Raw genomic sequence first — 12,424 nt, forward strand, 5'->3', positions numbered from 1 at the left:
ATAAGCATTATAATTGTTAATATTTATAATTTCTTTAGCTAGTTATTGTTACAGTAGTAGTTTTGATATTCATTTAACCTTTCAGACGATTTAAGGTACTTACATTATGTCAAAATAATACAAAATTTATTTTGCAATTTCTGTTTTACTACATGTAATAGGTAAAAACATATACAAACATACTCAATGCAATGTATAATGTTGATTTGATTGATACATACACCAATTAATAAAGCGATAAATATATTTTTCTTTAAAAGGTACTAACAGTATTTGTATATGCGAAACTTGATTTTCTACAAGCGCAGATCAACTAAATTCTGAACAGAAAAGTGATATCTCAAGACCAGTTGTTTTTTATCACTTTGCTTCACATTATCATCCTGATACTTCTTACCCCATTGAGACATCAATGTAGTTATAATTAGCAATAAATGGCCCATTATCTGACTCTTCTTGAGCAAGGTAGTATGCAAGTCTATACAGTGCATATTAGACACATATTAAATAGCGTCTGTTGGATTACCAGAACAGCATATTAGCATGTCAGGATCGAAGTGATCTATTCGACCATTTCCAAATCATATGATGGTATACCAAACATTTTGCTTGGCGCGTGATGGGTGGGTGTTCATCTCACGAACAGGCACAGTTAAACCGAACCTGTTGTTATGTTGATTGATTGCGTTCTATGCTTCCGAATGATCTTCTCACAAAATTTATTAACTATTCGTATCACAACGGAAGTCTTTATGTGCCGTTTGGTGGCTATAAAAGTCTCACCGTACTTCGACTCAGTCTTTTACATAATTTCCTGGTCATATGTTCAGTTGTACTATAATCATTTCACTTAAGTCGGTTGAAAGGGCATGAAGGGTAATGTACATTCCATTACCTCTCAAGAAGCATTCAGTCAAGTCCAGTCTGCTAGTTTGTTGCTTGGTTGCGAACTATGCTTCCAAAGGATCTTTTCACAGATTGTATTTCATAAAAGAATTATATATGCATAAGAATAAAAAAGTAAAAGTATCTTTTCAATTTTAATTGTCTTTGAAATCTTTTATTTACATGTTGCAATATTTTCTTTTTTTAGTTTTATCCCATTAGTGTGTAACTAAAGTCTAATTGTTCTTTTACTGTTCTATTTCACACACAAATGGTCTGGTGGTTGTGCAAGTAGAGTCATACCAATATGAATTGGCATAATGCAGATATATACATAAAGAACTGTCGGGTTCTCCAGAATTCCAGTTGAAGAATTTTTTCTCTGAGCCATTCATCGCCAACCATGGTGAACTGGAATCTTTACGTTGACCATCAATGAAAATGGCGTTGCTAAATCCCTGCGTTACAGCTTTGACGTCCTTGTTTTTCATCGTTGAATCAATATTAATAACGTGACCTCCGTCCTCTCTACATTGCTTTTCTGCGTCATCGAATGTTTTTCTACTAACATACAGTTTAACACAAAATCCATTCGCTGTCATGTTATAGTCCTTGGGACAAAATCCCTCACAAATACTTATGTCCGTTGCCGTTGTTTTAGTTTCATTCTTCACTGGGGAATACTGATTTTTTCCACATAATCTCGTTCTTTTTCTGGTTGAAATAAATCCTTTATTAATAGTCCCGCAGTCTGACCACTGTGTCCAGTCATCGCAAGGGTGAAGGTTTTCAAGATTCCGAATAGCCATTCCAAGCAATGTTATCATCGGCTTATTAAGTTGCCTTCCAAGATTCAGTAATAGTTTTCCGTCAATGTCTTTGGCAGCGGTGCCGTTACTTTCTATTAACGATGTGCAGTGTACTTTTTCACTTATCATAATATAAATGATAAAGAAAACGATGCGTAAATTTTCTATCTTCATTATTGTATTTTAACACTTCTTGGACTGTTTTCATTCAAAGTTATATTTGATGTCTTCTTACTATATTCCTTAACTGTTTAGAATAAAGAAACGGTGAATTGAAATGTGAAATTTATTATTATTTATAATTCTTTTTCGAAAAATACAACTGACTTATTTCGACAAAGTTTTCTTTCAGACTGTGAGATATAAGAAATTTTAGCTTGCTTTTCGTGAGTTGTTTGGAGTTCTTCCTAGGTTATCTTAATTTTGGAAACATCAAGTAAACATGTTAAAGTTCTTCATAAATTATAACCGTGGCATACAGATAACGTACTACTAGTTTTGAGATAACGAAATTGCAAAGAGATGCAACGACAAACGTAAGACATCTGTAAGACAGCGGAAAATAAATATATGTACATTGTCTTTGAAATTCTTTTAGCTAATAAACAAGAGAAGTATGAATATCTGCATACATGAAAATACAACGTTTCCTGTGCAAGAAGAACGAAAGTTCCCACCATATTATCCAACTCGCCACGGGTTCTAACCTTGCTTATCTTACCATTCAGCAATGCTGGACTTTGGTGGGAAGCAGTCGATTGTTGCTAGATTGAAGACTTCTTCACAGTCAAAATGTATTTTACAGTTATTGACTAATGCTTTTGTCAACAAAACTAAATATTAACGGAAACGTATGTCTGAAATTGTTATAATATGTATCCATGGTGTCCCAAGTACTATAACATGACAGCAAATGAATTTTGTGTTATTTTTTGTTTTTGATTTAACGTTGCACCAACACATAATAGGTCATATGGCGACTTCCAAGCTTTAATGGTGGAGGAAGACCCCAGGTGCCCCTCCGTGCATTATTTCATCACAAGCGGGCACCTGGGTAGAACCACCGACCTTCCGTAAGCCAGCTGGATGGCTTCCTCACATGAAGAATTCAACGCCCCGAGTGAGGCTCGAACCCACATCGACGAGGGGCAAGTGATTTGAAGTCAGCGACCTTAACCACTCGGCCACGGAGGCTCCTGGATTTGAGGCTCCGTGACTGTGCAGCGCTTTCAATCATTCAAGCGAGCGTGTTTCTGCAGGTTATATAATATTTTAATCTAAACTTAAACTGTTTTGATCAAAGACGGTCGACGTCTGAATTATCCAGATAATTATAATGCCGACAGGCTGCTCATTTGTTTTCCAGGCATGTTGTAAAATTATTAATTAAGAGTATTTAAGACCTACATAATCATATGAATATATCATATTTACATCAATAGGCATTCCAACCTTATTAAAGAATAAAAATAGTTATTTACAATTCGGTGCAGTTGGAAAGCTATGACTGAGATTTTGATGTTCCGAGGCAATTTGGCTTTATTTCAACATATCATTTATAAATGAATTAAGGCATTTATGCATGATTTTCACAACTTCGAAGTCTGTTTCGATGTACATATATTGATTCTCTTGAACGTGGTGTCCGAATCGGACATAATAAGATTTAGATCAAATTGCTAAAACGAAAAGACTGTGATCGTAGGGAGATGGAGCTTGCGAAAAGATATATGTGAAACCGTGCTCTTTGATGCCACGAAAAATCTCAAGTTTTTAAATGTCATATTTATATCAGTATATATACTTACGATGCACAGCGTTACTCTGGAGTTTCTATTCTTCTGACACACAGACTTACTGACGTCACCTCGTGAAAATTGGAGTTGACCAGGTGAATATAATTTAATATACTTATCGTGTCATTATCACTTTTTTGCGGACTCACACGTGAGCGTTTTTTTATCGGATGAGTGTATTACACCAGGATATACAGTATTACAATCTTTGCCAAAAGTATTAAAATAAACTTGGTTGCCGTCTGATTTATCCACACTATGTTCTTACAAGAAACTAATTGTATTCAAAATGAAGCCTTATCATAGAAATTCCGTAGAGTTGAAATAAAAATAAATTCATTGTCGGCCATGTTAAAGAGAGATACTCAGTCTAAAACGTTTTCATTTAAGAAATTAATTCTGAGCATTATAAGAACACACAGAGAAAAAATGTTTATAGCCTTATTAAAATTCTTAATTTTCTCTGTAAGTATGTAAAAAATTGGTTTCCTTATCTAGGTTGCCCAGCCAGGATAGCGTTATTTTAGCGTATATATTGATTTGATCCTTAGGGAAGATATGAATATAAGCACTATAATATTAAAGTTGTCAAAAAAATGTGCATTAGCAAATATATATTTTGTCTGCAAGTTTGTAGAATTATTATTACCTCACTTTGCCTATCTCGGTTGCTCAACCGAAATAAATTGAAACTAGATAAATTCCGAAGCTATACGCTGTTTTAGGTAGTTGAAATATCCCAATAGTTATCAAATGCAAAGTAAACTAGAAATATGGAAATCTAAAGAACTTTTTACATTCTTTTATATCATATGGAGGTAATTACTAAATTTCACGAACAATATTAAAATATAAATTTCCAGAAGGGATTTAACTCTATGTATTGGGTCTTTTGGTTTCCTGAATAAAGCTCTAACAGAATACATGAAAACTGGAAAATGTTTAATGTTGCTTAATTGTGATTGAACACTTTTAAGTATTCAATTTGTGTAGTTTACATGCTTTGATATTGTGAGTTGTAAAATTTCATAATACAGAGCTAAGAATTTTGAACGCATGTCTTACAGATTTTACCATGTCAGGGATATTTGTCTCATGAAAGAAAATGGTAGAACAAAATGAGTTTGTACTACAGTTAATTGACATACACCTTCATATGTGTTCAACAATATGTATCTTAGAGTGTATTTCATTTCTTTTTTTCATCTAATAGTGCAAAAATATCTTAATAACTTCTGATTAATGTCTTTGTAGGGTCAATTGCATATATTATGCTTACATTGATAGCCGTTAAAATGTTCAACATACGGATATATCATGTATACACTGATAAACTTTCAAAAATATCTATATAATCATATGGATATATTATGCTTACATTGATAATCGTTGAAACCTGTGAGAAAGTATCTACATAATCATAAGAATATATCACGTTAAAATTGGTAGCTGATACAACCTGTGAGAAATACCTATAGAATCATAGGAACATATCACCGTTACATTGGTAGGTAATGAATCCTGTGAGAATGTATTTACATAATCATACGAACATAACGCATTTACATTGGTAGCTTACTTTGATATCAGTTGAGACCACTGATGATGGTTCAAGCGTCCCTAAAAACAGCTGCTGTATTTCAATTCCCAAGAAATCTATTCAAACAAAAGGAGAACATTCCAGAAACCGCTACACTCTTGCAACCACGATTGTCTACAGACGTCACCTCATCATACAATGTATGAGGTACGTTTTTGTTATCGGAAACATGTGTTTGGACGTTCTAACAATTAACAAGAACGCTTTGAAAATTGACAAATATTTGCCACAGGGTGCGGAGAAGTATACAAGAACCGGGAGGCTATCCTGTGGATTCGATCTACCCAATACTTTACAGGCCGAAATACAAGGCGCTTTATACATTTCCTCTTGAATTTTTTTCACATCGTGACACGTACTTCCTAAAGGCAAGCTTAATTTCCTCTATTCCACATTACATTTCTATTACAAGAATAATGCTTTAAGATATTTTCTACAAACTGGACAGACCACATGTGTGTTCCTTTGAATAAATGCTTCAAAGAGTTCATCAAACCACTTTATAGTAACATTTTATTTCGAACGAGTGTAAGCATTTTTAAATAATAAAGATATTAATTTAAGGGAGTGCTCCTTTAAGGCATTTGTGTGCATTATGCAGTTGATTCCCGTTATTGTGATGACTGAAACCCTATTTGATAGACATTTTAGTATATAAAATGAAACTTGATGTTACATTTTTCTGGTTAGCAGTGTTATAACAGGCCGCCGTGACTGAGTCATTAAGAATGCCAATTTCAGCAAAATTGCTGAGGGTTTAATGCTCCCAAGTGATTGGAACTGCATCAGACGAGGGCAAGAGCGATGCCTATGATTCGTCCTCGTCTAAAGAAAAATCTGTCAATAACACAGGATATGTTTCATTCCTTTATTATTTTACAATATGAGGAAGACATATAAACCAATGAAAGATCTGTTCAAGATCTGTTCCTCCTAGATTTTTTATCCTACTTTGTTTATCACAATTTTTCCCTGGATTTAAGAGATATGCCAACTATTATCAGAGTTCGCTGGTAATTTATTAAACATCAAACTGTAAAATAAATATAGAGAGGATATGTTTATTAAAGATTAAGATATCTTTCATCCAGTGAACACCAGACGCAATCTTGTCATGTAGCATATGGTGTTTACGAGAAATACCTAATTTAACCTTACATACAAAACAAAAAAATGTACTTAATACAAGTCACCATTTTTTATAATATTTGACCAGTGAATATGACTTTTGATATTTTCACTATCAGATATATTTTACCGTAATATTCCAATAATCCACTGGAAAACTTGTGACAAATTTATTTCATTTAGGTCGAACTTATTTTCAGTTCATTTTTTTTCTGCTAAACCCTTATCTTAAACAGGATATATTTATGCATTTCGAGTAAAATAATTAAATTATTCTGTGCAAATATTCCACAGATTACACGATTTTAACATCTAAAGATTGCTTTCAGATCTTTCATCTGTTGCGCTAAAATGCAAATTGTTTTAGTGTGACGTTTTCAACATTGCACAATTCCCCTTTTACTTTATCCATATAAATTTAATTTATTGGATGTCATTTTGGTGAAATACATGTAACTCAAAGGAATATTGTAATGTATCTTAATGTTTTGTTATCTATCACTAATATTATTGTTGATATTGGGATTCATCAAAACGCGTGTTTCCTTGGTTTGTTAAATACACGAGAGTCTCTGTCTGCGTATGTATGTAGATACAAGAAAACATGTGAAGTAACTCAACAGAGAAAAGCATTCACTTAATTTGTTTCTTACAGCTGACGTTTCGACGTTCGCCGGTGTGTTTTGTTTTTGGGTATTTCCGTGTAAGAGCCATCCAGGTGACATGGACTGTTTGTAAATTTAATGAAGTTCACTCACATTTCTAGAATTATGATCGGAGGCTCTCCGATGAATAGTCGTCATAATTGTGTCCTTACGTGTCATTATTACTCAATTATAGCAGATCAAAGAGATGAATAAGCTCAATATATATACACCATTTGAATATGTGTTTTTGTCTGTAAAGAAATGGAATATTTTTCTAGTGTTCCCTCGGCGCAGTTTTGTGGAACACATTTACGCTGGACTCAGAGTCATAAAAAGCTGTTCAGCAGAAGCCTGCAATATTTCCAATCCTATCCTGTCTTTAACATCGAAATTAATTTGTTTAACTTATTACAAATTAATACACACGATAATCAATTGCTATGATTGAATGAATTTTGTCCTAGAATGCTTCCACCTTTAGTGTTTACCTTCTTTGATATGAGTGTAAAATGATCGATGCATAACAGATTCATAAACAGAGCAGTCATAGTCCCAACTTTTAGTGTGTGGAGACAGGTTTAACTTTGACCCCGTTTCAAATACTTACTTTTAAAACAACAGCTAGATCAAAAAGTTTATTTTTTTTACGATTAGCGGTAACCGATGCTTTCTTTCAAATCATGTATAGGTGACGAATACAACTTTTGTAGGCGAATTTATTTTTGAGAATCTCCCTCCTCCTCTTGTGACCTCTCCGCCATAACCGCTCCTAAATTTTCTAAACTCCCTGCGTTCCTACATTCCTCATTCAGATCAGGCATTTAAGGTAAGTAGTAGTTATAAAGTAAGAAAATAGGTCCATATTGATAAATGTCTCTGACATGTAATTTCCTTCGCTTAGAACAGGCATGCTCTGCGATTTAATTTAATAAGGAGGCAGCTAGCTCAAACGAATACTGCTCTGATTACAGTAATTAGTTTCGTTTATGTTTGGATATTTAGGTTTTTAGTCTGCTGCAATACCGATTGCTTATGCAAGTCTAGTCCTTCGGAGCTTCCAAGAAATTCTCAGTGACTTTTCGTCTGCTGTATTACCCTTTTCTTGTATTATTCCCATTAACTTAAAATTTCGAAGGCATTTTCTTTAAGATATTAGACATTTGATTATATAAGATACAGAATGTGGTAAACTGAATTTTCTGCCGTCATTGCCAGTCGAATTATAAGATTTCAATTCACCTGTAGACCCTATCGTTCCTTTTGAACTGATAATTACTATCATAACACTTTTTTTGGAATTACTCTGGATACTCCCGTTTCAACTTCTGTAGCTTAATTAACATAAAAGCAAGAAATATGTGTTAATTACGAGAGCAACATTTAAATACTTTTGAGCAAAATATGTCAGGGTTTTTCCTATGAAAAGTTTACTCATGTGTACAACATTTACGTGCTTAAATATATTCTCCATGTTCAAAGTAAACCTACTGACAGCACTGGAGACCTTTTGAATGATGCATAATGTTATATCTTGTGCTTAAAATATAAAGATGTTATAAAGATAATGTTTTTGAATGAAATAGGGATATTTTCTTTGTTCAGCCACTACCTGCTTGTATTTCTGTGACATACCCGACCCCTATTGCTACCCAATGTGCTCTCTTTTATTATACCAACCATATTAAACATTTTTACACAGCTATGTGTAATATGTATACGCTTACCTAATAAAACGCCCTGCCACGCCTCCGAAGAAATATTGAACTTGAAATTTATATTTTTTTTACAAATTCTCTATCAACGGACAGAGAAACATGTTGGAACTATCGTCAATTCGGCTCTGCGAAAGTTTTGGATCGTATTGGAGGTAACGCATATGTTAATAAAGTTTTTCTTGGTTTTTGTTTACGGAGGCTGATGTGCTTTATCTAAACAAATACTATATCGGCCAATTAAATGAATTACGTTTGATTAAAACTCATATCCTGAACTCGTATCTATGAAGCATTTATTTATTGAATGATGATGACTGATTTTCTCCGAATGTTACCGGGAGAACATAGGTTAATAAATGTTTTAAGGAATTCAGGAATTTCCTGAATGCTTCATTTTTGTATTGGTAGTGAGGGTCTCAAGCGCATGCAATGGGAAAGAATTACTAGACTTCTATAATATTTATTTATTGCTGATGAGTATATAAAATCTTTTCCTAAATCTGTGATAAGTGGAATATTTTAGTTGACATGCATGTAATGTATAAACGAAATTCATGTTCAGCTTCTTTAAATGTTCTTAAAAGTATTGAAAACAGAACGTCGTATCAGGGTCAGAATATATAAAACATTTTCTGAGTTATAAATAGATTTCTTTCAGTCATATATGTAATATTATTCTAATTTAATTGGCTACATGCAAAACGTTAAGGGATTGTATTATTCAGCATGTGCGAATTTCATTTAACTCTGTTTTGGAAGATAGAAATACAATAAATTTAAGTATGTCGGTTCTGGCGATACACACGTCCCCTCGAGACACACAAGAAACACATTTTCTCGATAGATTCAATTTCTTGTCTGTCATTTTGTTCAAAGTTTTGGAACAACTGAACACGGCAATACATTTTGATGAAGTGGCAATACATTTTGATGAAGTGAATTTTGTTTTTTATTATCACTTTTGCAACTGTGACTGAAATTTACCAGTTCATTGCACGAGGGTGTATGCGTAATTTTGCGTAGTCGTAGGAGAAAATAAGAAGTCTGGTGGCTGAAATATTTTGTTTCTCACGGCCGACTTTTCAAGCCTCGTCAGGGTGCTTTTTATTCCTTCCACATGAGTCATCAAGTTCACCAATGGATTTCTCCGAGTTTATAATAAAGTCCATACTACCTTTTGAAAAACAAAATGACTGGCTGGCTAAATGGGCACATTCGGCAAAATGCAACTCTTAGGTCTTAGTTACCATCATGACAGAAATAACCAAATAAACAAGCACATAACGAATTAGACATTCTCCGGCACGTATTTGCTAAGCCCGTGTTTTTTTTTGTTTTGTCAAAACATCGACAGTAAAACAAAATTAAACTGAAACTATTGATCGGTAATATGATCACATCGAAATCATATTACATTTTGCATTGTAATTAACATAATGTGTAGACACAAAATTAGGGAAATACTCTACAATATACTGCAGCTGTACGGTTAATTTTGACATTTTGTTATGATAAAAAGTGATAACAAGGATTATTTTTAGAGATGAAAGGTCCAATCTGTATAACCTCTCACTTTAAGTGATGATGCAACAAGTATGTTAGTGTTCTCCTTATTGCGAAGCGCAAAAAACAATAACTTATACTAACTTTATGAGATCATATACGTCGACTTTTCGTCTTGTGCAGTACCGATTTCTTTTCTAAAGCGAGTTGCTCTAAGATTTCTTGTATTTCTCGGTTTCGTCGCTTTCTAATTTTAAGCAAGTCATTACTTTTCAGCGAGATATTACATACATTTTACTGATTGTACTTATTAAAATCAGGTCGTTAACGTTAGCATATATTTGAAAAAGAGAGAAAACGTTCTATATTTCTTAAGTAACATCTTGGATGATAATACATAAATCAAGGTATCCCTTTTTACTTGTAATTTTTGTTCGAAGGGCTCATTTAACTTTGATGTACCTCCTCCAAAAACATCGTTTTTGCAATGTTCTTAATTGAATTCTATGTGTACATCATTTAAAAGTTCCGCCTACAGACTGTACTGACAGACAACAATAAATTATACTACCATTGTCTTGTATTCTGTGAGTAACATCTGACACCAAGAGGGATCGTCTCTGCACATTAAATATTTATGTGTCCCGCTGCGGTAATATAATTATATTGACCTTCCCAAAATGTAATACAAGTAAACATGTCTCAATAGGTAGCCTTTGTTATTAGGTTATTTAACATTGTTCTGTAAAATACGGTGATATATTTGGACGAGTACCCAGCTGAGAAAACCATATTGGACGAGCCGCTAGGCGAGTTCAATATGGTTTTCTCAGCTGGGTATGAGTCCAAATATTTCTCGTATTGTACAGTACAATGTTAAATAACCTTTTTATTCTATATCTATTTTATCTTACTATAATAATAGTTTAAATTAAAAATGTTTCACTGAATATTGTATTCCTGCCTTTTCTAGTTTTTCCCAGCTTGGTATGAGTGCAAATATATATTATACAGAACAATGTTAGACCTTAAATAACCTTTTTTGTTCTATATTTATTTCACTTCATACGTAATATACGCATTAAAAAAGTATATGGTGCAACCTCCCTACAACAGCCATTTGGCGATTTGGGTGGTAACAATACTCGGCTGAGATATTATGCCCATAAACATTGTCAGCAAGTTTGGTGATGATCGGATGAAAACTGTTCGACTTAAAAGAGGCCGAGATGTAATGCCCACAAACATTTTCAGCAAGTTTGGTGAAGAGCCGACGAAAACTGAATTATAGAGCAGACATGTTTTGGATGCTGACCGCCCGCTGCCATTTATAATCTTCTCCATTTTGTTTCTTAACCGTTAAACAAAAAAATGGTGAGGTAACTATTCAGATAGTCAGGGCTGATACCAGTTTCTAGGTTTCGTCCGGAACGGCTTCTTTTAGCGACTTTTCAAATATTCCAACATCTGATGATCCTTTTTACTGTATTTTTAAGTTTTTGATTATTAACGAACGTTTTAATATCTAAATCAGATAGCATTGTTATCCCTTGAATCGTTTTTGTGTGTTGTAAACAAAAAACAACAACTCAAATTAAATCCAGATTTCAAGATGCATAATCAAACTCTGTACACAGAGCGCCAACTTCATCCGATTTACATTCGGAACATTTTCACGCGTTTCGGGCTTTATCGTATGTTTAACATGGGACGCGCGTGCGTCCAAATACAGAAAATACAGGATTTTTGTACGCACGTGCATCCAAATACCGTAATATATTGTACGGTCACGTGTTGCAAATGAACGTTCGCGATTGGATAGATAAAATAGGTATAGAATAAAATAGATTTTTAAGATATTCAAAGACACGTTTAACGTTTAATGTTTGCTTAAATCAAGGCAAGAACATTTCTGTAGAAAGCCCGGATTGGATTTTAAAATAAAGCCGGGAGCCATATAGTATATAATTCTAAGACCCGTAATGTCAATTGGCAAATTAGTGTTCTTTATGTCCGATTACAGCGCCATTCGGTTTTTACGAAAAGTCGGGTGCGTGTCGAGCTACACTTCTGAAGAATGCCGAATGTCCTTACCAGTCCACTACCTTTAGAAGATTTTTCTACAGCTGATAGATTTTTCACTGATTGTTTCTATTGTTCCTATGGAAAACGAAAATGGTGAACTACCAAATTTGATTATAGAATAGAACTCTGCTTGCCAAGACAAAGGAAAAGAGAAAAAAAGTTGTTTAAAATGAAACATGTATGCGCATGAACCCTTGTAAAACCTAATTAAATCGGATATTATGGTTGGCTGATTTTTTTTCACTGAGTTAATGCC

General features: G+C 33.7%; 3 protein-coding genes across 3 annotated transcripts in view; all 3 read right to left on the bottom strand.

Moving 5' to 3' along the window:
• LOC128549107 (uncharacterized) overlaps positions 1-12,424 on the bottom strand; it is a 463,895-nt gene that overhangs the window by 155,115 nt on the left and 296,356 nt on the right. The gene's annotated exons all lie outside the window — the stretch shown is intronic.
• LOC123555994 (uncharacterized) overlaps positions 1-12,424 on the bottom strand; it is a 273,928-nt gene that overhangs the window by 16,627 nt on the left and 244,877 nt on the right. The window lies entirely within an intron of this gene.
• LOC128549112 (uncharacterized) lies at positions 1,032-2,063 on the bottom strand. Its single transcript, XM_053525375.1, has one exon. It carries the CDS (start codon positions 1,866-1,868, stop codon positions 1,134-1,136), a length of 735 nt encoding a protein of 244 aa, XP_053381350.1. The 5' UTR covers positions 1,869-2,063; the 3' UTR covers positions 1,032-1,133.

Source organism: Mercenaria mercenaria, chromosome 15 (assembly GCF_021730395.1).
Source record: "Mercenaria mercenaria strain notata chromosome 15, MADL_Memer_1, whole genome shotgun sequence".
Lineage (NCBI taxonomy): Eukaryota > Metazoa > Mollusca > Bivalvia > Venerida > Veneridae > Mercenaria > Mercenaria mercenaria.